At 48.5% G+C, this 25,811-nt stretch overlaps 1 protein-coding gene across 1 annotated transcript in view; it reads right to left on the reverse strand.

Moving 5' to 3' along the window:
* ERICH6B (glutamate rich 6B) overlaps window positions 1–25,077 on the reverse strand; it is a 51,377-nt gene extending 26,300 nt beyond the window's left edge. The window contains exons 1-7 of the mRNA XM_058685013.1: window positions 24,718–25,077; window positions 18,801–18,846; window positions 15,202–15,377; window positions 8,406–8,477; window positions 7,565–7,603; window positions 4,378–4,466; window positions 534–670 (exon numbers count right to left, since the gene is read on the reverse strand). Of these exons, the coding sequence (XP_058540996.1) occupies window positions 534–670; window positions 4,378–4,466; window positions 7,565–7,603; window positions 8,406–8,477; window positions 15,202–15,377; window positions 18,801–18,846; window positions 24,718–25,039 (881 nt within the window). The 5' untranslated portion in view covers window positions 25,040–25,077. The remainder of the gene's footprint in view (window positions 1–533; window positions 671–4,377; window positions 4,467–7,564; window positions 7,604–8,405; window positions 8,478–15,201; window positions 15,378–18,800; window positions 18,847–24,717) is intronic.
* Between the last annotated feature and the right edge of the window lie 734 nt (window positions 25,078–25,811).

A 25,811-nucleotide genomic window follows, 5' to 3' on the forward strand; every position in this document is an offset into this window, starting at 1 on the left:
CAACGGTCTGCAATAGCCTTATCATTCCCCACTCCAAATGGGGATTCTGGCCATCGCTCCCGGTCAGTGCAGATCATGGCTTTTCCCACTCCAGGGAGCATGGAAAAGCATTAGCTAGCCTATGGTGAAGCTAGGGAATTTCTTGTCAGATGCCCAAGATCTTGACCCCCCCGTTGCCCCTTTTATTAAAAGAAAGGCCAGGGCTCTGACCCTTGCTCCCCGGACTTCTGTATAAGTTCATGGTACCTCCAAGACTTGTCCTGCCCTGGGTCTCCAACCTCTGTCACTGCCAGCCTTTGATCCTATCCTGTACCTCCCGTGCTCGTAGATTTCCTCGCTCTTGGTGGCAACCACATCATTCTGTCTACCTGCCCCTGACCTTCTCTTGCTTCTGTGCTCGCTCTTTGGCTCAGGGGACCTGCCTGGCCCTGGCCTTGGTCTTTTCTCTGGTGGCCCAGTTTATGCTTTCCGGGCTGCCACCGCAGGCCTACCTGAACCCGCTGACCAATAGCTTGATCTCTCCAGTCACTTACAGAATTCCCAGTTTCCTCCTGGTTTCACTCTCCAGAATCCCAGTCAGGGGGATGTCAATATCCTCTTCCAGTTCTTGGCGAGCAGCCATTTCTTTGAGCACGGTCCTAAACACTACCTGATAGGAGCTGTTGAGAACCTACAAAAGGAACATAGAATGAAATACCCAGAAAAGGAGGATTAATGGCTTACTATAATTAAGTACTTTTCGGACTCCCCAAAGTGCCTGGTGAGATTTCAACATGCTAGTAGGAAAACACAAACCCTGGGAACAGTAGGGTGGCCAGTAAGATTTGTTTTAAAGACTATTTCCATTATTCTCATACTCCTCAATCCCCCATTTGCGCTCTCTCTCTCTCTCTCTCTCTCTACATATATATATATATACACACACATATATAAAATATATATAATATGTAATATTATTATTAATTCTTTAACAGAAGCATGGCAATAAATCTTTTCAGAGCATAAAAGACTCCATTTTCCAAATGTGGAGACGGTTATAGAGCCTAAAAATGCTTCCATGATTTAAGAGCATACCAGGCTGAGTTGCAGGAAAGGCCAAGCTCCTAGTGGTTGCTTCACTGTGAAGGATGGCAGTCTTCAGGAAAGCAGGGTAGCACCTAACGCCTAACACGTTATAGTAGCGGCCAATTCTGCCTTTAGAGATTCTTCCAAAGTAATGATGTTTCAAGCTGCCTTTTTGTTTTGTAAATTTGACCAATCTATCCCAAATCTGTGATTCTAATACCTGTGAAGCTTTCACGTCGCCCTGCTCACGATGTGAGGTTGAGGTTGAGGCCATTATGGCTGTTCAACATCCGATAACGTACCGTATGCTGTTAACGTATTAGCCTCCTCTGGTAAGCGGAAGACCGACATATCCAAAGTTGTGTGTGAGCTGGGACAAATTTAAGAATGTAGCTTGTGGTTGGCTGGGTTTTTCCAGGTTGGGGGGCAGGCTGGGGTGCCTCAGGTCCCAGACTCCACAGCTCCTCTCCAACTGGGGGTGTTGAGTTAGCTAACCAAGCAGGCTATTACACAGAGGTGGGTGGCTCTCGTGTCATGGGGCCTAGGTAAGCCAGCCAAAATCTAAGCCTATAAAATGCCTCAATGTTATGAATCGAAACCTAAGGACCACCAATCGCAAGTGGCTAAATGGGCTCTCCCCAGCTCCCGCCAGCAGAGCACTTCCTAACCACTTCCGATTTGGTGGTACACAATTTGAATCGACATATGCTCAAGTAAACTCTTAAAATGTTTTGTAGGCCTCAGTTTATCTCTTAAAACCGGAGTCTGCTTCTGAGCAGGTAGAGGTTAAGGCCCGTGGCACCAATATGGCTGCCTCTAAATTCCTCATTGTTGACAATTCTTCCCTTGGGATGGAGTGACTTCCTATTTGCCTGGGCCAGTGATCTCTCCCCATCGTCTTTGGATTCTGAGTTTTGTTCCCCAGAAACCACGGTGCCCGCTGTGGCCCACCCGACAACAGACCCACGGGGTGGGCCTCGTTGAAGTTCTCTTCCCGTCCAGGCTGTGCCACCCTGCTCGATTTAGCCAGCACACGTGACTTCTTAGAGGTCTGTCTCATTTGCTTCCCCTGCCTGTAGAGTAGCGCTAGCCTCCTCACCATGGCAGGTGTATCGAGTACCCCAGTGTTGAGTTCTCCATGCCCAGAGACCTCTCCTGGGTGAATCTCTGGTTCCCGTGACCGAAAACACTTGCACAGCAAGGTTTGTGAGGCGTGGGGATGTCACAGAATTAAAACAAGCGTGGATCGTGAACTAAAAGCAGCAAAGGGAGCCGAGCTGTCAGAATAGCCAAAGTATGAGAGCCCCTATCCAAATAGAAGGACTTAGCGCCCTCTCTTTAGTTTGTACCCGAGTGGTTTCCGGGATTCCCCCAAAAGGGGCCTCAAAAGTCCACACGGACAAGTCTTTCAGCTACAGGTACCATGTGGCGTTTACGCCATTCTTTCTGTCCTGCTCTGGCCCCGCCTGTCCATCTCTGCCTCCAGTGACGCTGCTCGGCTGCCTTCCAACCCGTACGGCTGCCTATGGTGAGGAGGCCAGTGTCTGGGGCTGGGTGGGGGTGGGCGTGGTGTAGTGCACCTGTCACACGGGGCCTCCCCCGTGTACTGTGCACAACTTCCCGGGAGGTGCCTCCCCACAGGTGCCCCCCTGTGCCTCAGACTGCAGCTCCATCCCGTACGGCACACCTCAGCGGACAGGGGTGCTGAAGGGCTCTGAGCAATTTAAGTTTCTAATTAAAACAATTCAGATTCCAACGCTTGCTGAAAAAAAATCTTTCTACCTTTTCTATTGTAAATTCAGAAGAATATATCGGCTTAATTTTGAGTTCCAGGGACACAAAATTTCGGTCCTGTGATTGTCGTTAGTACCTACAGTCCTGAGAAAGTTTCTTCGCTGTAATGGAAAGGATGCATAATAATGTTTCCACCTGAATCAGCGTGTAAATCTTAGATGTAAGTAGACACAGGAAATTAGAGCCACGAGCTTGCACCAGCAGGTAAAATATTCATGCAGGGAAGAGGACACCGCATACTGTAGATGTAAGGCTTATTCAAACTATTGCGACTTCCCATCTCCTCTCTGGTTATGGGGTCCAGCTGGGGAAGGGACATCCGCGGACTCTGGCGGGCCGGTTCTGTGTCCCTCTGAGGGGTCGTGGTGGCAGGACGTGGGGAAGGCTAGCTGCCGCGAGCTGCTGCGGTGTTAGCCTGCATGGCACAGGCTGTTGTCTCAGTGTCTGTCCTGCGAGGCTGCCCCGTCCCTCGTCCTTTGGTCAGAGACAGCAGGCCTGCTTGTTGGGGTTTCTGAGTTGCTGTCTTTCAGCACGTAATCACCAGGGATATACGAAGCAAAAAGAGAACTCAGGAAACTCCCCACCATGTCATCCCTTGGGTCACGAGGTTACTAGCCAGTCTGATCGCTCTCCACCCTTCAATTTTTTTTAATGTTTATTTTATTTTTGAGAGAGAGAGAGAGAGAGAGAGAGCAAGGAGGAGAGGGGCAGAGAGAGAGGGAGACACAGAATCTGAAGCAGGCTCCAGGCTCTGAGCTGTCAGCACAGAGCTTGACGCGGGGCCTGAACCCACGAATCGCAAGATTATGACCTGAGCTGAGGTAGGATGCTCAACCGACTGAACCGCCAGGTGCCCCTCTCCACCCTTTTCTTTTCTCCACCCTTGAGAGGCTTCTTTTCTTTTCTTTTTTTTAATAATTTGTTTATTTTTCAATTTACATCCAAGTTAGGATATACTGCCTCAATGATTTCAGGAGTAGATTCCTTAATGCCCCTCACCCATTTAGCCCATCCCCCCTCCCACCACCCCTCCAGCAACCCCCTGTTTGTTTTCTATACTTAAGAGCCCTTCAGAGGCTTCTTCTATTTGTTTTTTTATATAACGTCTAGGGTTTTAAGCTGTAGTAAGTGGGAAAAGTACATCTACTCCATCTTTCTAGAATTTAACGTCATTTTTATTGAGGTTTCGACAAAGACTGATTTGCCTTGATATCTAGATAAATTGAATGTTTTATTTTGGGCTTTGCCACCTTTAAACGGGTTCTGGAATGTGATTATATTATCAATAGGGCTCTGAAAGTAGGGCCATGGAGGGTTACCTTTGGTTTTCTTCTGACCCACTTTGATTTAATGTGTGGCATTTAAATTTTCATCTGTTTTAAGAAAAGCTCCTTTGGGCTATGCTAACAATGGAACGAAGCAATGAATCCCAGCACCAAGAGGCAGTTCCCCACTGGCCTGGGGCCACACTGCTCCAACATCTGGAGGAAGGTGGGCTTGAGTTTTTATCTGACTTACCTTGTTATCGTAGCTCTCAGTTTCCACTGAGTTCGTGGGTTCATTTAATAAATCGTCCCAAAAGCTCTCTTTGGAAACAAACTCCATGGCTTTTGATTTTGGAGGGCACAGCAGAAGTGAAGGCATTTGGAAAAACAGCCACAATAAAACCAAAACCAAAAGGAAACAGAGTTACGGCATTTTGCCCTTTTAAATAAAAATGCATGCATCATCAATAAGGCTTTAGGTAAACTCATCAAATTTCCTAAAGTTCAGCTGGGAGATGTTAATAAAATAGGAATAAAAGGGTCAGTTTCAGTGGCTGACTTTAGAAAGCGTGTGTTACTAGCGGCTGGTGAAGGTTCACCTGACACAGTGACATTTGAGTGAGTCCTGAATGAAGTAAGGCAGTGGACAAGCAGGCAGATAGCTGGGAAAGAACATTCCTGGCAGGGGGCTAGCAGGTGCAAAGGCCCTCAGGTGACAGTATGTGGGAGTGTGGCTGACATAACTGACAAACTGTAAGAGGCACTGTATACCTGGAAAGGGGTGAATATGGAAGGTAGCGGGAGTGGAAATGGGGGAGCGGGGAAGGGGTTACAAGACCAGCCCACAGAGGACCTTATAGGCTATGGGAAGAATTTTAGATTTTATTCTGGGAGAGATCTATCCTGAGTGTGATTTCCTCTTGGAAATCCTGAGGAATATTCCTAACTCCTGCCAGTGTTGTAAAAAAATTGCCGATTTCCAGACGTATGTACGGCTCCTAATTGCGAATTAAAGCATAAGAGATATATTCTCGAGCCTATGAGTGTATAAAAAGCAGAGAGAAAATGCCTTTGTTCTCAAGGCATTGGCCCAGGCTGTACCTGGGCAGGAGAGGGGCTTAGAGCCTCCAGGGTCGACGGGGTGCAAATTGAATCAAGGAATTGATAATTACATCTTGGGCCCCATCTCCTGCTCCCGGGAAGGTGTGGCTCTTGAGGGGGGGCGCTCAGGGACGGGCTCTCAGACGGTAATTGAGCCCCCAGGGAAATTACTGGGGCCTGTTTTCTCAGCTTCAGGATGACAGCAGCTCCTTGAAGCCGGCCCACCCAGAGAGCCCTGAAAATCCACCAGGTTGGTGCAGGGCTGACTTATTGTGTCCGATTTTGTGTCTCTTTGGGGATGGAGAAGATTCTCCGTGATCTCTGCATGCGTTTACCTTGCACTTCTTCCCAGTTTTGGGTCAGTAATAAAAACTCTGTTGGGATAGAGAGCCCCCACTCAGCTGGACCTGCCTTTACCGACACCAGGCCCGGGGGCCTCTCTGCTCGATTCCAGAAACGCCTTGTGGACCCACACTGGCTGCCACGGAAATGGCCGAGAAACGTTTTGAAAAGCCATTCGGGAACACCCAGCAACAATCCATGGGAGTTCCAGCAAGCTCTGAGGGGGAGGCTCCTTGTGGTGGTCACTGGAGAGCGGATGTGGAGGACCTGGGAGAACGCGTCTGGAGAGACTGAGTGGCAGGAGGTGCCTCCCGTGGAAGATTCTTGCGCCCGCCCTAGATTGAGAGTGAGAGCCTGGCTCTCGCCCAGATAGTTTAGCAAGTCCCCATCATTTGTGATTCCCCATTTGAATAGGCTTTATGGAATAATGCAAATGAACTCCTTTGAGGGAAACAGAACTAGGTGTTTATCGGGGGAAGAAGTTTATCTTCTCCTGTGAGGCCCTATGGGAGGGTTGGTGGGGGCGGGGGAAGTGTCAGGCCCTTGAGCGGTGGCCCTACGGGCTACTTGCAACCTGTCACCCAGCCCCTTGGCTCTCTGGTCCCCTCTTCTGTGTCAGGCTCGTCTTCAGGGCAGCACAGAGGAGCGGGGCTGACGTTGGTAGATGCCAGGCACACAGGATTCCCTAAAGTAGACTGTGTCCTCTCTGGAGCCGATTAAGCACAGATCTTAATTTTTTCTCCATCCAATCAGTGCCTCTCTTCTAATGGCTTTTCTTGCCGGAACCATAGTTCCCGAATTCGGGAGAGATGTTTGAGCCGCCCCTGCAGGGCAGATCCCCTCATTGTGGATGAGGAAAGGGAGAGAGGAAGCAGTGAAGCATGAGCCGTGGGGCCGGCTCTGAAAAATGGGCAACCTAGCTCTGCTGATCAACAGGCAACAGAAGCAACTTTGTCCTGCCTTCACCTCCTCGACCTTTCCTGTAGTAAGTTCCTTTTTATTCTCGACAGGTGGGTTGAGGGATTGGCTTGTCTGGTGATTGCTAAGGGCACAAGTCTATAAGCTGTTCTCAAACCTTGCTCCTCGAAGTGGGGCTTATGGATTAGTAGCAGTAGCTGCTTGCGAGAAATACAGGACCTCAGACCTACTGAGCCGGAATCTGCATTTTAACAAGATCCTCAGTGATCGTTCTGTCCATTAAAGTTTGAGCAGCACAGCCCTAAACCCTCCCTGGAAATGGATTAAAATGAAGACAATTCTATTGATCGGTACCCTTCTGGGGGCGGGGTTGGGTAGCGGGTGGGATACATTGTCTAGAGTCTGAGAGTTTGTTTGATAAGCCACCTATGTGTGCCAGACTTAATCTCCCCCTCAGCCCCTACCATGTTGAAAGACAAGATACTGTAGTCCCTAAATTGTTTCTAATAGGATGGGCCTGGTTAATTGTGGGGCTTTGCTTTGGGTGTGAGGGTGGGAGGTGTCAGTGGGGATTTTGCCACCATCAGGATTCCCTCCTGTCCTTCCCCTTCATAGGATTCCTCCTATTAAGCCGTCCTTAATAAAGAATGAACGTGTTTCAAGGCACCATTTGTGGGGGCTCCAATTTATTCCCTACCAAGGTGCCATTGGATATGTCTATTTGGACCGGCCCTCGCGTCCTTGTCAAGCCCTGCTGCCCAGCCCTCGGGGATGCCGGCAGCCAGCTAGACCCTCTTGAAATGTGGGGCTCCTGAGTAAGGGATGAACTTCTCTCCCAGGTCATTCCGTCTTGCTCCAGAGACCCTCTCTCTGTTTCTCATTCTATTCCTCCTCTTCAGGAAAGGACACGGAAACCCATCCAAGTTCAGAGGCCGTGTGCCCAGCACAGCCCCGGGTCCTCTCGAGGACTTGGTGCAAGCTGGACCAGCAAGGGCCCCACCCTCCCGGGGCACCACCCCGCAGCCCAGGACACTCTGCGGGGAGCAGGGATCTTTGGATATATTATGCCGGGCGCTTACCACTTTCCTCCTCATGAGCCACGTCAGGGGTAGCACGCACTGAAAAAGAGTAGCAACAATTATTGATAGGATGTGGTATGGTGAACTTGTCTGGACCTTTGGGTCCCTGAGGGAATCAGTTTAAAAAGCACGTCCCAAATAGCTGGGGGAGACCAGAGTGGAGGTCGTGGGTTTTGGGGTAAGTGGCTTCCACCGTCTTTGGCGGTTTGAGGCCTGTTGCTTACGTTCTCGACAAATAGTGATTCCCCTCCCTCTGTTCACATTTCATCCCGCCAACCAGAATTTAAATTCTGAGAAGGTGTCATTTTTTTCTTTTCACGGGCACACTGAGCTCCTGGAGGAACAGGTGCACAACGTAGCGATTCAACAACTCTACATGCTCTGCTACGTTCACTGCAAGCGTGGCCACTGTCTGTCAGAGGTTGTGACGGTTTTGTCCATCTTATATCCTGCCCAGTACGCAGTAGGTGAACAATAAGTGTCGGTAGGTATACAGTAAATGTCACGGAAAAAACTGAGTAGGGGTAACCTATTATCTTTCCTTCCAATTCCAGTGGTAAATACCCTCACCTCCCTTTTCAAAATTCAATTCTCATTCAAATTTAAAAGCACTGTACCCTTTGGCTCTGTTTCTTCCTTGGTCCCTGAGCGTGGCACAAAGCCCTAGAAATAATGCCTTGGCCACTGGCCTTAGATAAGATCGCTGTATCCTAAAAGGTCAAAGGAGGTCTCTCTTTGGGCGGGGGGCACGCTCATCCTGTTATTCTTACCTTCTTGTGGATGGATTTGTTAACTTCTACAAGTCATTTAAAATCATCGTAAGATCATAAGATTTCAATACCTTCCAAATCTGACTTCGCAGTGGTTAGTGTGGTTGTGGAGAGTTTTAGTTTTGATTTTGATTTTGCAGGTGCTGTTGAGAGACAGGAGAAGGTGGCCGTTAGCGATTTTAAACTCCCACTTTCCGAGGGGTCCATATTAGACATTTAGGGCCCGAAGTTCTTCCTCGATGCCCAAGGCTGATCGTGAGAGGGGACGAGCAGATTGGAGGGCACTGGTGGCACCCCCTGCCTCTCGTCCTCCTCTTTAGTTCTGCTAACTTATCCAGGACTGCGGTGAACCAGGGGTCGGGACACGTAGCCCCTCTGTGGCCTTCTGCTCTGGTCACAACAGGGCCAGTTAGGATCCTCAGGATAGACAGAACAGTATGGGGGGAGATTTTGGAGTTCCAAGTCGCTCCAAAGCCATGTGGAAATGTATGGGGTATGCATGTCACTATGGGAAGTGGGCATGTCTGCCCTCCTGTTGCTCTCTGAGGAGTGTTCAATGGGAGCTGGCCGGGACACAAGGGGGCTATCTAGTACGATCCGCTAAGATACGCAATGGGAGGCTACTGTGTTTTCTGAGGACTTTGTAAGTTCTTGGTTATCGTTATTTTATGTCTGGCGGGATCTTCTAGTCCCTATTCTTTTTTGTGCCCTCCCTACCTCTCCCTCTTCCTATCCCTACACCCATGCATGTGCACACACGCGTCCTGTATGTAAGTCCTATGTGTGCACAGCAGAGGCTAGCAGCCCAGTGGTCAAAAAGCAGAGGCAAACTGCTCCGCCTGCCCCCGGGGGTGTCAGGATTCGAGCCTGGGCCAAGGGGTCAGGACACAAGCCTCCTGCACCCACGCAGCATCCGTGACTATCAGTCCTTTAGCTGAGGCTGAGCCCTCTGCAGTCAAGGACCTCTCTAGCTTTTGAGAAGATTCATCCCATGCCCCGATGCATCAGCACTCCTGTGGCACTTGGGTAAATTCCTAGCAGTGCTATTGCTGGGTCATAGGGTAGTTCTATTTTTCACTTTCTGAGGAACCTCCACACTGGTTTCCAGAGCGGCTGCACCAGTTTGCACTCCCACCAACAGTGCAAGAGGGTTCCCGTTTCTCTGCATCCTCGTCAGCGTCTGTAGTTTCCTGGTTTGTTCATTTTAGCTGCTCCCAATGTTTATAGCAGCGCTTTCAACCATAGCCAAATTATGGAAAGAGCCCAAATGGCCATCAGCTGATGAATGGATAAAGAAGATGTGGTTTATATACACAATGGAATACTACTTGGCAATGAAAAAGAATGAAATCTTCCCATTTACAGCAACATGGATGGAACTGGAAGGTATTATGCTGAGTAAAATAAGTCAGTCAGAGAAAGACAGATATCATATATTTTCGCTCATATGTGGATCTTGAGAAACTGAACAGAAGACCATGGGGGAAGGGAAGGGAGAAAAATAGTTACAAACAGAGAGGGAGGGAGGGAAACCAGAAGAGACTCTTAAATACAGAGAACAAACTGAGGGTTGATGGAGTGGGTGAGAGAGGGGGAAATGGGTGATGGGCATTGGGGAGGGCACTTGTTGGGATGAGCACTGGGTGTTGTAGGTAAGTCAATTTGACAATAAATTATATTCATTAAAAAAAGGGAAAAAAGAAAATACTGGAGAAGAACTTTGTTGTTTTTGAGTTGAAGAACTCCTTCAACAAGATAAAAATTGTAACTTATAAAGGAAACTATTAATAAATTCAACGTCATTAAAAATATAAAAAAATAGGGGCGCCTGGGTGGCTCAGTCGGTTAAGCGGCCGACTTCGGCTCAGGTCATGATCTCGCAGTTCGTGAGTTCGAGCCCCGCGTCGGGCTCTGTGCGGACAGCTCAGGGCCTGGAGCCTGCTTCTGATTCTGTGCCTCCCTCTCTCTCTGACCCTCCCCCGTTCATGCTCTGTCTCTCTCTGTCTCAAAAATAAATAAACGTTAAAAAATTTTTTTTTAAAAAATGTAAAAAAATCAAATAAAAAAGAAGAAAACTCATCCCACTGTGGCATAGCTCTGTTAGGGATTTTTTTTTTTTTTTTTTTGAATGTACTCCCCCGAAGGCGGTCCTACTCTAGCCCTTCAGCGCACAGGCAGAGTCAGACCTCGTCCTTGTGCGGAGAGCATCGATGCTTGAAGGCAGTTATCCTCTCTCAGAGCCACGCGTCTTCCAGGCTTGCCACCCCCTTGGTGCCAACACGTCTGCGGATGACGCAGCCTCTGAGTCTGCCTAACGCCGCTCTCTCCTCTGAGTCTGCGTCCAACTCTCATGCGGCGTGGCAGTCCTCATGCTGAACAGCTGTCCCGGGGCTGGCTAAAGCAGGACTGATTTCCGTTTGTATCATCTTTTAACCGTATTTGGTTACGCTAACTTTTCCAGCACTCACATCAGTCATACCACTGACTTCTTAAACTTGTGGATGAGTAAAGTGTCTACCCCTAACAGGCCTTTGTACTTGTACTTTGTACTTTGTACTTTCCCATCCTACCATTTCTGTGGGCTTCAAAGCAGGATCCGCTCTAAGTTAGCGCTGGACTTTATGTAGCTAGTCCCGGGTCAATGTTTCCGCCTGTCAGGATTGTTTAGAATCTGATTGCATTATCCCCATCAACCAACAGCTTCAGGTCGTCTGCAAATATAAATATTCTTCCTCCGTCCGTATCCAGGTCTGTGCTAAAATGTCCCGAGCCCTGTGGCTCCCCACTAGAAACTGGGTTGACTCTGATCCTTTAACAGTATCTCTGCGGTGGTCATTCGACAGTTCTCATTCTATCATTTTCCATTAGCATCCACCTGACACTTCTCCACCTCATCCATGGAATAGCAGGAAGGTTTTGCAAATGAACCCCCTTGTGGAACGTGGGCCTACTGGGTTACCACAGTTCCCCCGATCTACTAACTTCGTCAAGAAGGGACCTTGATTTGTCCTTAGCCTATGCTGGTTTCTTGTGACCATTTTGCTCTCAGTATTTTTGCCCCGGGTTGGTCGCACAGACTCATTTCCCATTTCCTCAAAAACCATACATGTGATTAAGCCACTCTCGCTCTATAGATATTCTGGTGTATGTTTTATCCCGGTCAGGACACAGAGTTATCGTTCCCTTCTGATCTTTTCACCAGCCTTTGGTTTCTGCTATTTCTTGCCTAATTTTGTGGCATCTATTTCAATCCAGAGATCACTTTTCCTTCTTAGAGAAGTCAAAATTAAATAGCAAAGAACCTGACTTTCTCTGACTCGTTCCTCCGAATTGCACTATAAACAGTGTCCCTGTTTACCTTGATCATCTTCTTGCCCCATTCATATTTTATTTATTTCTAAAAAACCTTTAACGTTTATTTATTTTTGTGAGAGAGAGAGAGAAAGAGCGCAAGTGGGGGAAGGGCGGAGAGAGAGGGAGACACAGAATCCAAAGCAGGTTCCAGGCTCTGAGCTGTCAGCACAGAGCCCGACGCGGGGCTCCAACTCACAAGCTGTGAGATCATGACCTGAGCTGAAGTTGGAGGCTTAACTGACTGAGCCACCCAGGCGCCCAACCCTAATCATATTTTAAAAGGACCCTCTTTTTTTGTGGCTGCCTGCATGATGATGATGATGATGGTGGTGGTGAGGGGGATGGTGACAACAATGACTTTTTGGGAAGAATAAGTTTGTCCTGGGCTTCAGCTCTCCTGGCACTATTCTTAAGTTTGAGCCATTTTCCTACCTTTATCACAGGTAACCTTCTCATCTTTTTAGCCTCTGCGTGTGATCTTTCAAAATCTGAGTCTACTGGAGGAAACGGCACTGGTCTGCACTTTGGGGAGTTTTCCAACCGTCTTCTCCATCCGGCCAGGTGGCTTGAAGTAAACTCCACTGACAGCCCTTCCTCCCTCTGTTTATCCCCACCCACATTCCTATATGGACAGTATCTCTTTGTATATACATCTTTCTATACGGAGCCCCCTTCCTACCAAGACTTTTTTGGGGAGTAGGATACACCCTCCTATCACCATATCTGGTCCTGAATCAGGTGAGGATTCAACAACAATTTTGCAAGTATTTAACAAATATTTACAGTATACTCACATAGGCTTACTATGTGCCAGGCACTAAGTCTTGAGGATTTTTACAGCCATGGGCATAATGCTCTGTGTTAGAACTTCTGCAGTTCTTTATGATCCTGCTCTGTGCCTGGGTAGGTAGACACCTGAGGCCATCAATAGCCTTTCTGGTCCTCCCTCGGAACCCTTCCTTACATACGTCATGAGGCATTTCTTGTGCCGTTAGCACAGTATCAGACTGTGTATCAGTATCAGACTGTTAGCTTCAGTATCAGACTGCCACTCTCCGTAGTAATAGGTTTCAAGGATTTATCTGGGTGTTTTCCCTCCATATTCGGTTCAAAGTCTTATTTGTTGAGAAGGGCCTTGCCATGTAAAATGCTGTTTCTGGCCCGCGGGGGTTGAACAAGCCCATAACTTACAAATGCTTTAAAAAGAGGAACCTAGCCCCCGTGAAATTTATCCTCCACTTGAGGTTCTCTGGTTCTCCAGTGTTCCCGTGCCTATGAATCCTCTGGGGATGTTGTTAAGAATGCAGACAGGGATCCTGATAAGGCTAGAAGTCTGCATCTTTACAGGAAATCTGGGACAGGGATGCACAGTCCCGGACCCGGAGGAATCGCATTATCGATGCCTGCTCTCACCTCTGCTGTTCCCACTGGCCCTCAGCCCTACACAGCCAGCGTTTTGGCTTGTTTTTGCCTTGAATGTCTGTGTTTCTCCAACAAGTGGGTGGGTGGCTCCTGCCCCGGGCTGAAAGCAGATTCTTTTTTGTGTCTTGCCTCCTTGGGAGTCCTTAGTGTTCTGTACTCCAGCTGCAGAAGGACTGGCTTTCCTTCATGGCATGGGCCCCATCCCGTCACCCACGCATCATTTTCCCTGTGTCACTTTCCTCTCTCTCCTCTTGACGTGGGTTTGAGCCCTTGCACCTTCCTGGACCTCCGTACTTCCTGGTTTTTTCCTGCACACCGTCACTTTCTGTTACAACTCTTTCACTTCAGAAGGAAGTATCTTTGCCATCTGTTTGCCCCATCCCATTGCCCAGACATAATCATGTACATATTTTAGGCACATTTGGCCCAACTGTTAGCTGTGCTCTCCAAAGGATGCCTTGCAAATCCAAGGCAGAAGGGGAAAGAAAAACCTCCACAAATTTTAGAGAATTGCCTGCTGTCCCTTGTGTTTCAACCTCTGCTGTGGGCACCACCTCTTCACGTAACTGCAGGAACCTGGGTGTGTCCCTGGTCCTGGCTTAGAGCCTCCAACCCAGAGCACATCTTTGGCCCAAGCCACCCATGTCACAATATTTGATCAGCAGGCACTTCCCGTGGGTGGCTAGACTTTTAATAAACACCAAACATATGCTGGCTGTAAAGAACTCAGTGTTAAAAAGACACTTAGCTGCAAAATGTGCCCCTACAGACCAAATATGCAGAGTGCTTCAGACCTAAATTAGACACAGACATGACTAGCTCTGTAAATTAAGCTTAGGGACCGAAAGGATCATGAATGAACACGTCAGATAAGACAATGACGGCAGGAGGCTCTCTTTCTCTGGAGGTGGGTCCACAGCTATAAGGACGGGCTTTGGTGCCCCCCCTTCCCTCCCCCCAGCCTTCTTCTATCTTCTTTCTTCCCTCCCACATCCTTTCAAGCTTAGCACTGGCCCTTTACAGGCTATTACCCAGTAAATGACTTTAAGAATCCTGCTTATGAATATTTAGATAAATGCTCAGATTCTCCCCAGCTGTCATGCTTATTGACTTTGAAATGGTTCCAGTTCTCAGGGCTCCCTCGGAGCTCACGTGCTGACCGAAGTCCCACACGAACTGATTTAGCCCATAACATACTCTTCATCCTGCCTGGGCTGCCCGCGCCACTGGGCTCCTGGCCTGCGTGGCCCTGCCCTCTGCCTCTCCCCCCTCCCTCATAGGGTTTCTGGCTCTTAATTTCATTTAACCACATTCGAGCTACAAAATATAGCAGGCACGGATGCAGGCAGGGAAGGTGGGGGGGGGGGTGATGGGGGAATCTAATTTACCGCTGCCATGACTACAGATGTGAAATGAATCTGTGAACCCGTGATGGATCAATCTCACGAAGGCGGGATTTAAATTATTAATAACGGCAAGCAATGCTATTCAGTGTGCCGTCCCAGGATCCTAGAGTGAGGGGACTTTGGGCTTAATTGGGTAGAGGATTAAGATTCTCAACGCAATCTTGCCAAACTGTCTCTGGAGTGTCTCCAGGTCGTGGCTACAAAAGTTCACGCTGCCGATGATTTTGGCTGGTTCTGAATCCGGGCTGGCTTTGCCTGCCTGCTGAGACAGAATCCCATTTGCCACTGTCCACGTGATCATCTGGATACAGCCCATCACCCCGAGGAACCAGTCTGTAATCTGGGAAGGTAATGGCCTGTGTCCCCGAGGGAAATAGGGCCTGCGTTCGTGTAGAACGGGAACAGGAAGGCTAATGAAAAGAGAGGGAAAGATTGAAAAAGGCATTTGTTCTAGCACTTTGCTGATGCTCTTTCTCTGAGGGGGGTCTGGGCTGGAGGATGGGGGTGGCAGGGCTAGTAGAGGAGTTTAACTTGTTCCCTAAAGTACCGTATCGAATGGCATGGGAAGAAATATCTGTCATTAGCATGAGAGGCAACGCGGGGGCCCCCCGCTCTTTCGCACGCACGGAATGCATGCCCCCTCCAGCCCCCTGTGTGATGGCCAGCAGGGGGCAGTTCCCCTTACCCAACTCAGTCTCATAGATCCATTCTGTCTGCGTGCTCTCGTCATGCCAGGCCAGAAGTTCTCCATCTTGCTGCACGGGGCATGTGGAAGGCATCGCATCATGGTTTGGAGACTCGTGGGACAATTCAGAGATGAAAGGAGGGGCGGCGTAGAAGGTGGTCCCCTGAGCGGGTTCCCTGTCAGAAGGGAGCACAGGGGCGGGTCAACTTCCACACAGGGGTCCGGGCAGGCACTGGGTTCTATGGCCTGCTGGGAAAGTGGGGGTGGGGTGCTACCCTCCGTCTCCTGCAGACTCTGCCTGTCCCGGATGGTGGATGTCGCAGGTTGAGAGGGACCAGCTTGTAGATGGTGGTAAATAGGCCCATGAGCCATTCCGGGCAGCATAGCCCCACGTCGCCAACTGCTGCTTCGTTTGGAGTAGAAGTCTCTACGGATGCCTTCAAAGGCCAATGGGCCAGGCTTCCATTACTGACACTCTAGTGCTGCAGAACGTTCTCTGTCCTTCCTCGTTATGACCCTGCCCATTTCAGTGGCCCTTTCTGCCTCAGAAAGAGTGGGAAAAAATACCAAAGTAGATCCTGCAGCCTAAAATCAAGCCCTGAGGCCTGTCCCCTCTAGTCTGCCCACCACAGATACCGCCATTATGGAGAAAGGTTTCCACAGGGCCTGATGACAGAGCAGTGGCTGTGCGGCAGAGATCCTGCCATTTGACAGCTTAGTATCAAAAGGGGCAACCCCAAAACACCACAGCTGTGTTCTTCCTCGGGAATCCCTGGCTTTTAAGTGGGAACAAAACCCCATAATTCAAAGGGACGAGAGGGGTCTTTGGGGGTATTTCAGCCCTGAGGTCATCTCATGTAAACCGGTCGAATGGCAGAGACAAGCGTGAGGGACAACGCCAACCCAAGTGGGTGGCGACTGGGGTTGGTAGACAAAGCACGGACTTCGGTGTCAAACGACCCGAGCTTAAATCTTGGCTCTTGCACGATTGTGGAGTAACTTTGGGTAAACCTACTTAACTTCTCTGTGCTTCAGCTTCTGCACCTTTCTGATAATCATACCTCCCTCATAGGTCCCCACCGGTGGGGACGAGACGAGACGAGAGTGGGCAACGTGGTCTTAGCTGCTGTTGTTCTTACTGGGGAGGTAAGGTCCCAGAAGGTTCTTACTGGGTTCGGTGCCCCTTCAGCGACAGGCCTGTTCCCTGTGTGGGTCAGGGTTCCCCTACGCAGAGGGGGACGGGGAGGGGGCTGCATTCTGAGGCTGGGGGGGGGGGGGGTGAAGAGGTTGAGGGAGAGGGGAGGAGGCCACTTGCTGTACCCGGGAGGCTCAGTGCCTGTGGGAGCTACAGACAGATCTCGTTTCACTTCCAAGGGGCCTGTGGGAAGGCCTGGGTCTGTGCCAGCCTGCGGCTAGGGCAAAGTGGCTGTGTTCTCAGGATGCGCCATTAAAAAGGAGCAGTGGGGTCAAGTGGCAAGATGGCAGATCCTAGATCAGGTGACCACAGGGATCGAGAACTGGTGGACACAGGTAAGCTCTTCAGGCAAGTGTCAACCCTTGCCCTGTTCCGGGCCTCAAGGCCAGATCAGGAGACTCTCCTGGCCTTTATCTTTTTAGCGGGATGATGCCTGTCCTGTCTCACTCCCTGGTGACCCTGAGAGGTAATGCAAGTCCCCATGAAAGGACTCTGAGGAGTCAAAGCAGCCAAACACGATGGGGGGGTTATACCTAAGGTAATGGTGGCCCTATCTGGTCATTGCCATCGCCATGTACATTTACTCAACGTCCTCCCTGCCTGCCACACCTGCCTTGGGCTGGGACGGTGCAGGGTGTCTGGGGCACCTGTGGAGGCGGGGCTGGGGTTCTGGCCTCCTGAGCCAAACGCCAGCTCCCTGCCCCGTCTGCAGTGGAAGGGCTCAGGAAGAGCCATGGATCCTGGATCCTGGGGAGCGTGGATGGTTGCGGGCCTGCGTGGTCAGCTGTTTCAGAGTGGGGGAGGGGCCTGGTGTGCACGGGGTGGGGGACCTTCAGGGAATGCTTGTAGAAGTGGGAGAGGGAGCCTTCCTGTTTATCAGGGACCCACGAAACACTGCTGAACCTGAACCTGCTTCCTTTTCCCACCCCCTGCCTTAACAAACACATATGAGCGTAACACGTCCTGCCTGAAGTGGTTTGCACAGTTTCAGTGTCTCAGCAACCTTGTGCCAGGAAAAGCCAGGGGCTCTCTGAGCACCCATGGCCCAGACCTGGACTCTGGGAGCCAAGCCAAAAAGCGTGTGACAGACACAGGTGAGGCCCCAGGGCCCCTCTGATCCTCATGCACTCCTCGGTGACAGGAAAGCCACTCAGCTGGAATATGAATAAAGGGCTGGAAGGGTGCATACGTTTAGGTCAAAGCTGACCAGGAATCATGACTCTTGTCGCAGGCGTGCTAAGTTTCCATGTGGTGGCTCCTGGAGGGCCGGCCAGGAATGACAACGAGCCACAGCGCTTACTGAACACGTCGTGTGAACTGGGCACGGTTCTCAGGGAGCCCTGTGAGTTACTACTCCTTTCATCCCGACCATAGACTCATACGGCTGAAATTCTTACTGTCCCCATTTTATGAAGGAAGAGTCTGGGGTTGCAGGAGATTACGTGGCTGCCCTGGGGCACACAGCGGGCTGGGTGGAGCCGCTGACATTCGAACTCAAGCAGCCTGGTGCTCGAGTCCCTGTTCCAGTCACAGCCTTTCCAGTGGTCCCTGCCACATTGCTTAACACGCTGTGGGTATCAGCAATGGAGGTGAAGGGGCCTCGGAAGAGCCCCTCCCTTTGAGGTGTTGCTTCAGTGGAGGCAAGGCCGTCAGACCCACCAGTGCTCAGCCTCCCCCAGTGTGCAGCCTGGAGCGCAGGACCCGGCGGGCTCGCGGGGCTGAGGGGTAGCCCTCAAGTTGTAACCTGTGGGCTCCGAATGCAGAGCAGCAGGGGTCTCCTTCCTGCGTCTCACCATAACCGAACTGGCCTCGTGCTTTCTTTGTATCTAATGCCAACCCACTTCACCGGTGGACACAAATGTCCCCCTGCCCCCCCCCCCCAATCATCCTTTGGGGAGGGATTGTGGGGGAGGAGACACAAGGACAAGGCCTGTGAGTGGGAAGTCGGGGGTACCCCCCACCTTGGTTTCTGCAGAGCTGAGCGCATAGAAGGAGGCATTGACATGCCTGAACGAGGCAGATGGCAACTCTCTTTGGGGCATTGTGTTTACGGTGAGCACGGCCGCAAGTCCCTTGCCACCTCTCCCAGGTTGAGACCTTGTCTGCAGACTCAGATGGCTCCTGCCCTTTCCTCTCTGTAGTGCTGGGCATCCAGGAATCGGACCTTGGGAACTGTCTCTCACCCTGTGAGTGGCCGAGTGGCAGAAGGCAGTGGTGGGAGGTCCTGTCTGTGTGACTCCCCAAGACCCCCGTCCCTCCACCGCAACCCCTCCTTCTCCAGGGGGCCTGTCCCCTGCACTGCCACCCCACCCCCCTGCTCCCCGGCTTCGGGACGCAAAGGTTCCGGAAGCAGCATCCCTAAGCACGAATTTCTATCCGATTTATCCAAAAAGAAAACTATTACCTTGTAAGGACAGGCAGGTTTTTCCATGAATACATCATATTGAATTCTATTGGAAAAAGAACAGGACAATATTGAAAAAAAAGAAGGCATCTTTTTTTTTTTTTTCTTATTTAAAAATGTGTGGTCGGGGTGCCCGGGTGGCTCAGTCGGTTGAGCGTCCGACTCCGGCTCAGGTCATGATCTCACAGTTCGTGAGTTCGAGCCCCGTGTCGGACTCAGTGCTGACAGCTCAGAGCCTGCAGCCTGCTTCGGATTCTGTGTCTCCATCTCTCTCTCTGCCCCTCCCCGCTCATGCTCTGTCTCTGTCTTAAAAATAAATAAAACATTTAAAAAAAAAAGTGCTGTCAAGTATGTGATGCTAGGTTGGGGTGGAGAGGCCCCGATTTGTAGAATTTTTCTATTTTTACTTGTCGTTAGTATTGTCTCTCTTAATGGTTTCCTTTAGAAATTACAACGTTAAATTTCATAAAGTCAAGGAGAACTCAAGAAGATAATGTTCATGAAAGCATGGATTTTGGAAATTCAAGTTTGCTTTGTTAATCTTCGGGTTATCAGGCCTCCTTCTGTCCCAAGGTGAAGGCTATCTGTACAGAAGAGGTAACTGAGGTTCAGAATATTTTAATATTTTAATATTAATATTAATATTTTATTTTAATACAAGTATTAAATATTTTTTATTTAATATTTTAATACGAGTATTAAACATAACATAAATATTAATTAATATACATGTTAATATTTTAATCTTAAAATATAAATATTTTACAATTTAGTTTTAATGTCAAAGAGGCTGTTTGTGTCATTTAATTACCCATTTGCCTGGAATGATACGTTAGGAATTTCGTGCACAACTGGGATAAAATATGCCACCAATTCTCATAATAGAGACCGGTAGAATGGAAGGAGGAAAGAGATAAGAACCAGAATTTGAAGTCTGGAACTTCGATGTTCAAAGCTTTTCCTTACCCACAGTTTACCCATGAGACAGAGTATTATTGAGGAATATTACTTGGATGTTAAAATGATGTCTGCAAAAACCAATCGACATGGGCAAATGTTCAAGTCACGACACGGTTACAAAAGTAAAATACAAAGTTGCACGTACCGTGTGTTTAAAACAGTGAAAACAAAACTGCAAAACAAGGAGCACCACCACCACCAAATAGAGAAGAAATAAGAGTGGAAGGACAGAATGAGAATCACTAAAAAGTGAATCAGCTCTATTTATATTTGAATGTTGGTAGAGTGGACAATGTTTTGCTGCTTTCTGCTTTCCAAGTTTTCAATTAAAAAAAATGAACAAAAGCAAGGGGCGCCTGAGTGGCTCAGTTGGTCGAGCACCTGACTCTTGATTTCAGCTCAGGTCTTCATCTCAGGTCGTGGGATTGAGTCCTGCCTTGGCGTCTGCACTGAGCATGGTGCCTGGTTGGGATTCTCTCTCTCTCCCTCGCTTGTGTGCTTTCTCTCTCTCAAAAGCAAACAAACAAATAAATAAACAAAAGTAGATTTTATTTTTGCTAATGCCATTCTCCTAAAATTAAAATATGCACATAAGTTATTAAAAAGCCAAAACAAAGAATGAAAGGAGGAAGGAAAGGAGAAAAGACAGAGGTGATTACAAGAGGAAGAGAAGAGAAGACTTGGGAGCCTGTCCTGTTTCCTTTAATGGCTTCCCGTGACCGTGGAGTAGTCACCTACCCTCTCTCTGACTCCAGGTTCTGCATTTGCAAAGTGGAGACAAATAATGGCTGGGAGAAGTTAAGGGGACAAAGATCGTGAAATATACAACACACGCCGATGCCACTGCACTGTGCTCCTGACCTTGGGCAAGACACATAGAGAGACACGTACAGAAAGTGATGCTGTTTGTTCCGGAGCAGAGTGGAGGCTGTGAGCGACTGGCCTTGGGGCTCAGCAACTCCCTCACCAGTTCCAACTCAAGGCAGGCTGGTTGCAAAGCTCTGTCACCATCTGTGAAGTTTCCTGCCTGACAAATTGGCTCTCCCGTCCCTGCCTTATCAATATATTGCAAACCTTTCTCCTTCAGTACACAGAACACTGCTGGGTACCCCGTTGGAAAGGGTTGTTGGGGCATCAACTCTTAACTGGAAATGGCCACTGAATGATAATAGCATGTGGGTCAAACGGCATCTGGAGCTGTGGGAGAGGGGGTGGGGGCAGCGAGGGTAAAGAAAATCAAATCCGGCAGATTACGCGTATCAAAATACAATTGGGCAAAAACATTATGAATCAAAATTAATATACTGTGACAGCTCTACGGTATTATTTGCCACCGAGCAGAATGCATCTTCAGGAAGTTCTGGGGTTCTAAAAAAAACCAAATGGGGCCTCATTATGGAACGGTTTCTTGTTCTACGATGGCATGATAGTAACATAGATGGCACTTCCTTCTAGCACCTCCCGCCCACGTGAGATCAGAAGAGCATTTTTGCACCTCACAATGGAGGTGGGAGAGCTTTCAAAGCATTTTCAGATATACTTTTCTACTTACATTTTGCAACCACACTGTGAAGAAAGGTAGTTTTACGTACAGGCAAACTGAAACTTAGAGAAAGTTAAGTGATATGCCCAAGGTCAAGGGCGGCCCCACCATGTGCTGAATCATCTGACCCTGACATCACACCTGCAGCGTGGACACCCACGGTTTACGAAACCTCCGTGGAACCTCTTGGGGCGATCAGTCACACGGAGCTATTGATTATCCGGTGGCAATTGATGCTGCGTTTATATTCAAGTTGCTTGTCTAATTTTATTGGATTTCCCCCACAGGCCGTGGGGAAAAGTATTTCTTTAAAGAAGAGAGGAGGGTACAGGTTGTTAGTATGACCCTACCCTGATTTATCCAGGGCAATGGGAGTCTCTGAAATTGACCAGCCTGCAGAGTAGTTAGGTGGGGGGCACAGATCCCTCCCACACCCCGATCCATCGCATCTTCTCTTTGTGTTAAGTCCGCTTCACAAGTTGAGTGGGTGGGGTGTGTGGTGGGGAGAGTATAAATTACCCTTCACAAGTCAATGTTAGGAGAGTAATGGAACATAACACAATACACGAATAGTAATAGTAAAAGGAGCTAACACTTGCCTAGGCTTCCGATGCTATGTGCCCGGCAGAGTTCATAATGCTTTACATGATTTAATCCCTTTAATCTTCACAGATATCCTATAAGGTATGTCTGTTGTTATTCCTAATTGATAGTTAAGAAACCCAGCACACAGAGGGCTTCAGTGACTTGCCGAAGTTCACGCACTAATAAGTGGGAGAGATCTGACATGCCAGCCTAGGCAATGAAGCTCCTGAGAGAGGAAGAAGACGGTGTTCTTTGTGATAGACTCACATCCACCACCAGATAGACAAATAAATGGCACGCTGGCTTCTCCATCCTCTTGGGCGAAATGGGGCCTCAGAATCTTTCTCAACATAGTGTTCCAGCACTAGTCTCTAGTAATTAATCCATCAGCCTAAGAGAGGGGAGCCCGTTTTGTCATTTCCAGGGCTCATTTTATAGGTGCCAATGAATTTATAAAAATATCTTAAAGGACAAATGCTGGTGTGTGCATGTGTGTGTATGTGCATACGCGTGCGTGTGTGTTTGACTTTATGAAACAAACGACATTAAGCTCGATTCAATTTGCATTTACTGAGCATTTGCTATGGGTCTGGAAGGCATTCTTGTGCCAAGGGCTAAGCCAATTTATATCTTAAAGGTATTGGTAGAATATTCCACATAAGGAAATATTGATGTAAATTCTTTTGAAAAGTTCCAAATCCTGTTGTAGACCCTTTTTAATGTAACCTGTTTTGTGCAGCCTGGCGCAGTACCCTGGGTTTTCATAGACCAAAACATTCTTCCATGTGCCTTTCAAGGCATTTAACATTCCTCTACAGTTTTGGAGTGCCTCTCCAAATTTTGCTAGCAGGGCATTTATTTTCAAAGCTTTTGCTTTATACACAGTTCCATTCACTTGACAACATTGTATTTGTCCTACTCCAGTGGGTAATATATTTACAAAGGCCCAGTGCATACAGGGGACATGTTAAGAATGCTTGATTCATACTGTGCAAAAGAAATGGTCTGAGTGCTATTTTTCAATACTGGAATTGCACCTGGTATTTGAACAGCAGGGATATTAGGATTCCGAGAGGGAGAGAGGCACACACAAAAGAGAGTTGCCCAGCAATAGAGAATTATCTCTCCAGTGCCCTAACTAAATTTCTTCGGGGGTAGCAGGAATCTAGGATGTGGCATCTGATTTGGTGAAGGGGGATGTAAAGGCAAAAATGCCTGTGTGGCTGCTGAGAACACCCAGGTTTTGGATGCAGGCTGTGTGTAATCAGACTGGGATTTAAAAGTTGAAGCTGCCAATCCCCCGCCCCCCAAAACAAACAAACAAACAAACAAACAAGAAACCAAAAAAACAAAAAACCCAGAAAACACAAAACACAAAACACAAAATCAAGCTGCCTGAGGTGCTTGCAGTGGGTAACGGAACCAGATCCAGAAAAATAATGTAGTTCTATTTCTAGGTCAACAGTAAGATGATGCAGAAGACCTGGATGTTTAGCTTTCTGAACGTGGTTGGATATATAAGGCCAAGCAGTCACGTCAGCAAGGGAAGGCCCTGCGCAGGCCCGCGAGAAAGTGCGTATCAGCCGCTGCCAGCAACGGCACAGGGAGGCCAGGGCCAAATAATAAAGCCCAGTTTAAGGAACAGGTGCCAGTTGCGGGAACCGTGTTGGAAAAATGTCAGCCCCAGGATGAGAGAAATCACTCCAGAGTTAAATACTCACCGGCAGAGTAAGATGATGCCTTCCGGGGACCTACTGGGTACCCTGAGAAGCATACTAGTGTCTTTTGACCTAGCAACAGATTGTGGGATGTATTCTAGGAAGTAATTGGAGGTCATTGATAAAATTGAGCCCTAAGGATGTTTCTCAAAATGCTGTTTGGAAAACAAACGTAATGAGTAGAAATGAATGATTAATAATAAGAGGGAATCGATTGAAAATATTACGGCTTGCAAATACAATCCAGTGCAATGCAGCTATTAAAATGATTTTGGAGAAAATTTAATAACATGAAATGATATTCCTAGAAGTATATATTTATGTGTGATTGCAATATATAAATATATAAATAAATGTACCTTAAAAAAGTAGGTTACAAACATTTTATAAAGCCTGGTGAGGGTATAACCAAAGTGGGAAAGTGATTATTCCCCTCTGGATGGGAGGGATTTTTGCTTTCTTTGTTTCGCTCATATACAGTTTCCCTAACGTCCGCAATAAATACGTGTTATTTGTGCAATAAGGAAAAGATACAAGTTATGGGCTATATTCTGCTCGTTTTGTTTATGAATAGGTGCTTCATGTTCGTTAAGCCTCTCTGCTCTGTGGGCACCGTTCTTGGGGACCCAGCTATTGAGATTGGGAGAACCTGGTCAGGAATGAGTGTTCCTACCTGTAGGCACTGAGGGCAGGATTGACAGATTGAGCCTCGGCTCTATCTCAAGCTTGATCTTTTTTCCCTGGGCGTGGTAGTGGATGACAGTTGCTATCTTTTAAATTTTTGTTAAAAAAATGTTTATTAATTTTTGACAAAGAGAGAGAGAGAGAGAGAGAGAGAGAGACAGAGACAGAACATGAGTAGAGAGAGAGGGAGACATAGAATCGGAAGCAGGCTCCAAGCTGTCAACACAGAGCCCGACGTGGGGCTCGAACTCACAGACCGTGAGATCATGAGCTGAGCTGAAGTCAGACGCTCAACCGACTGAGCCACCTAGGCGCCCCACCAGTTGCTATCTTTTAGAAGGCCCTCTTCCACATACCCGTCCCAGATACTCTTCTTCACACACCTACTCTTTTCCCTTCAGATACTCTCCCTCGTCCAGATACTCACCGTCTTCCAGATACTTTCCCAACAGATACTCTTCTTCCAGGTCCTTTTCCTCCTGTAGATGCTCTCCCGCCTTCGCATACCCCTCTCCATACAGGTACGCCTTCCCCTTCAGCAACTTTTCCTCCTCCAGGTAGTCGTCTTCCTCCAGATATTCTTCCTCTTCCAGATATTCTTCCTCTTCAGGAAATAGATAGTCTTTCTCTGAACACTCTTCTTCCTCGATATCCTCCTCCGAAGATATGGTCTGTGTGGAATTCTGGGACATTGTGGCAGAGCGAAGGGGTGATGTTCCTCTTGGTGACTGATCATTTTCAGCAGACATGTTGGGGCAGCATTAAGTAGATGAAACCCTGCAGCAAGCCGCAGTGATCCCCGCACAGGATCACTTCGCCACCCTGGTAACCAGGAGAGAAATCAAATCCCATTAGTCGATAATCGCTACTGCATATCGATTTATATCCATTCGTGTTCGCTCATTTCATTCACTAGTGTTTGGGTGGCCCTTTGCATGTGCATGTTGGTATACAGCGGCCCATGGAAAGGCACAAAAAGGGGAACAGAGGTTTTACCCTCCAGGAACGGGTAGGAGAGATCACACCTGAAGGCAACACCTTTGCAATTACTGCACAATGTGAAGTAAGCCTGGAGGGCTGGAGAGTGAAGGAGTGATTCGGCGTTTAATGGTACAGTCATCAGAGGAGACTTAGTTATTCATCAAGAAATATTTGTTACCACAATAATCAAGAAGAGGATGTTGGGATACCTGGGGGGCTCAGTCGGTTCAGCATCCGACTCTGGATTTCAGCTCGGGTCACAATCTCACGGCTCGTGAGTTGGAGCCCCGCGTTGGGCTCTCCGCTGACCGCGTGGAGCCTGCTTGGGATTCTCTCTCTCCCTCTCTCTGCCCCTCCTCCTCTCGCTCGCTCTCTCCCTCTCAAAATAAATAAACACGAAAACAAGAAAAGAGAATGGCTCGCAGGAGCTTGAAATCTGGTGAGAAGAGGAGTCACGCAAACAGGTTTCTAGACACAAAAAGACACGCGCAGTGGGAGAGGTACAGGCAGGGTGGTTACAGGCACAGTGGCCGGGCCTTG

The sequence above is a fragment of the Neofelis nebulosa genome, chromosome 1 (assembly GCF_028018385.1).
Source record: "Neofelis nebulosa isolate mNeoNeb1 chromosome 1, mNeoNeb1.pri, whole genome shotgun sequence".
NCBI classification, from domain to species: domain Eukaryota; kingdom Metazoa; phylum Chordata; class Mammalia; order Carnivora; family Felidae; genus Neofelis; species Neofelis nebulosa.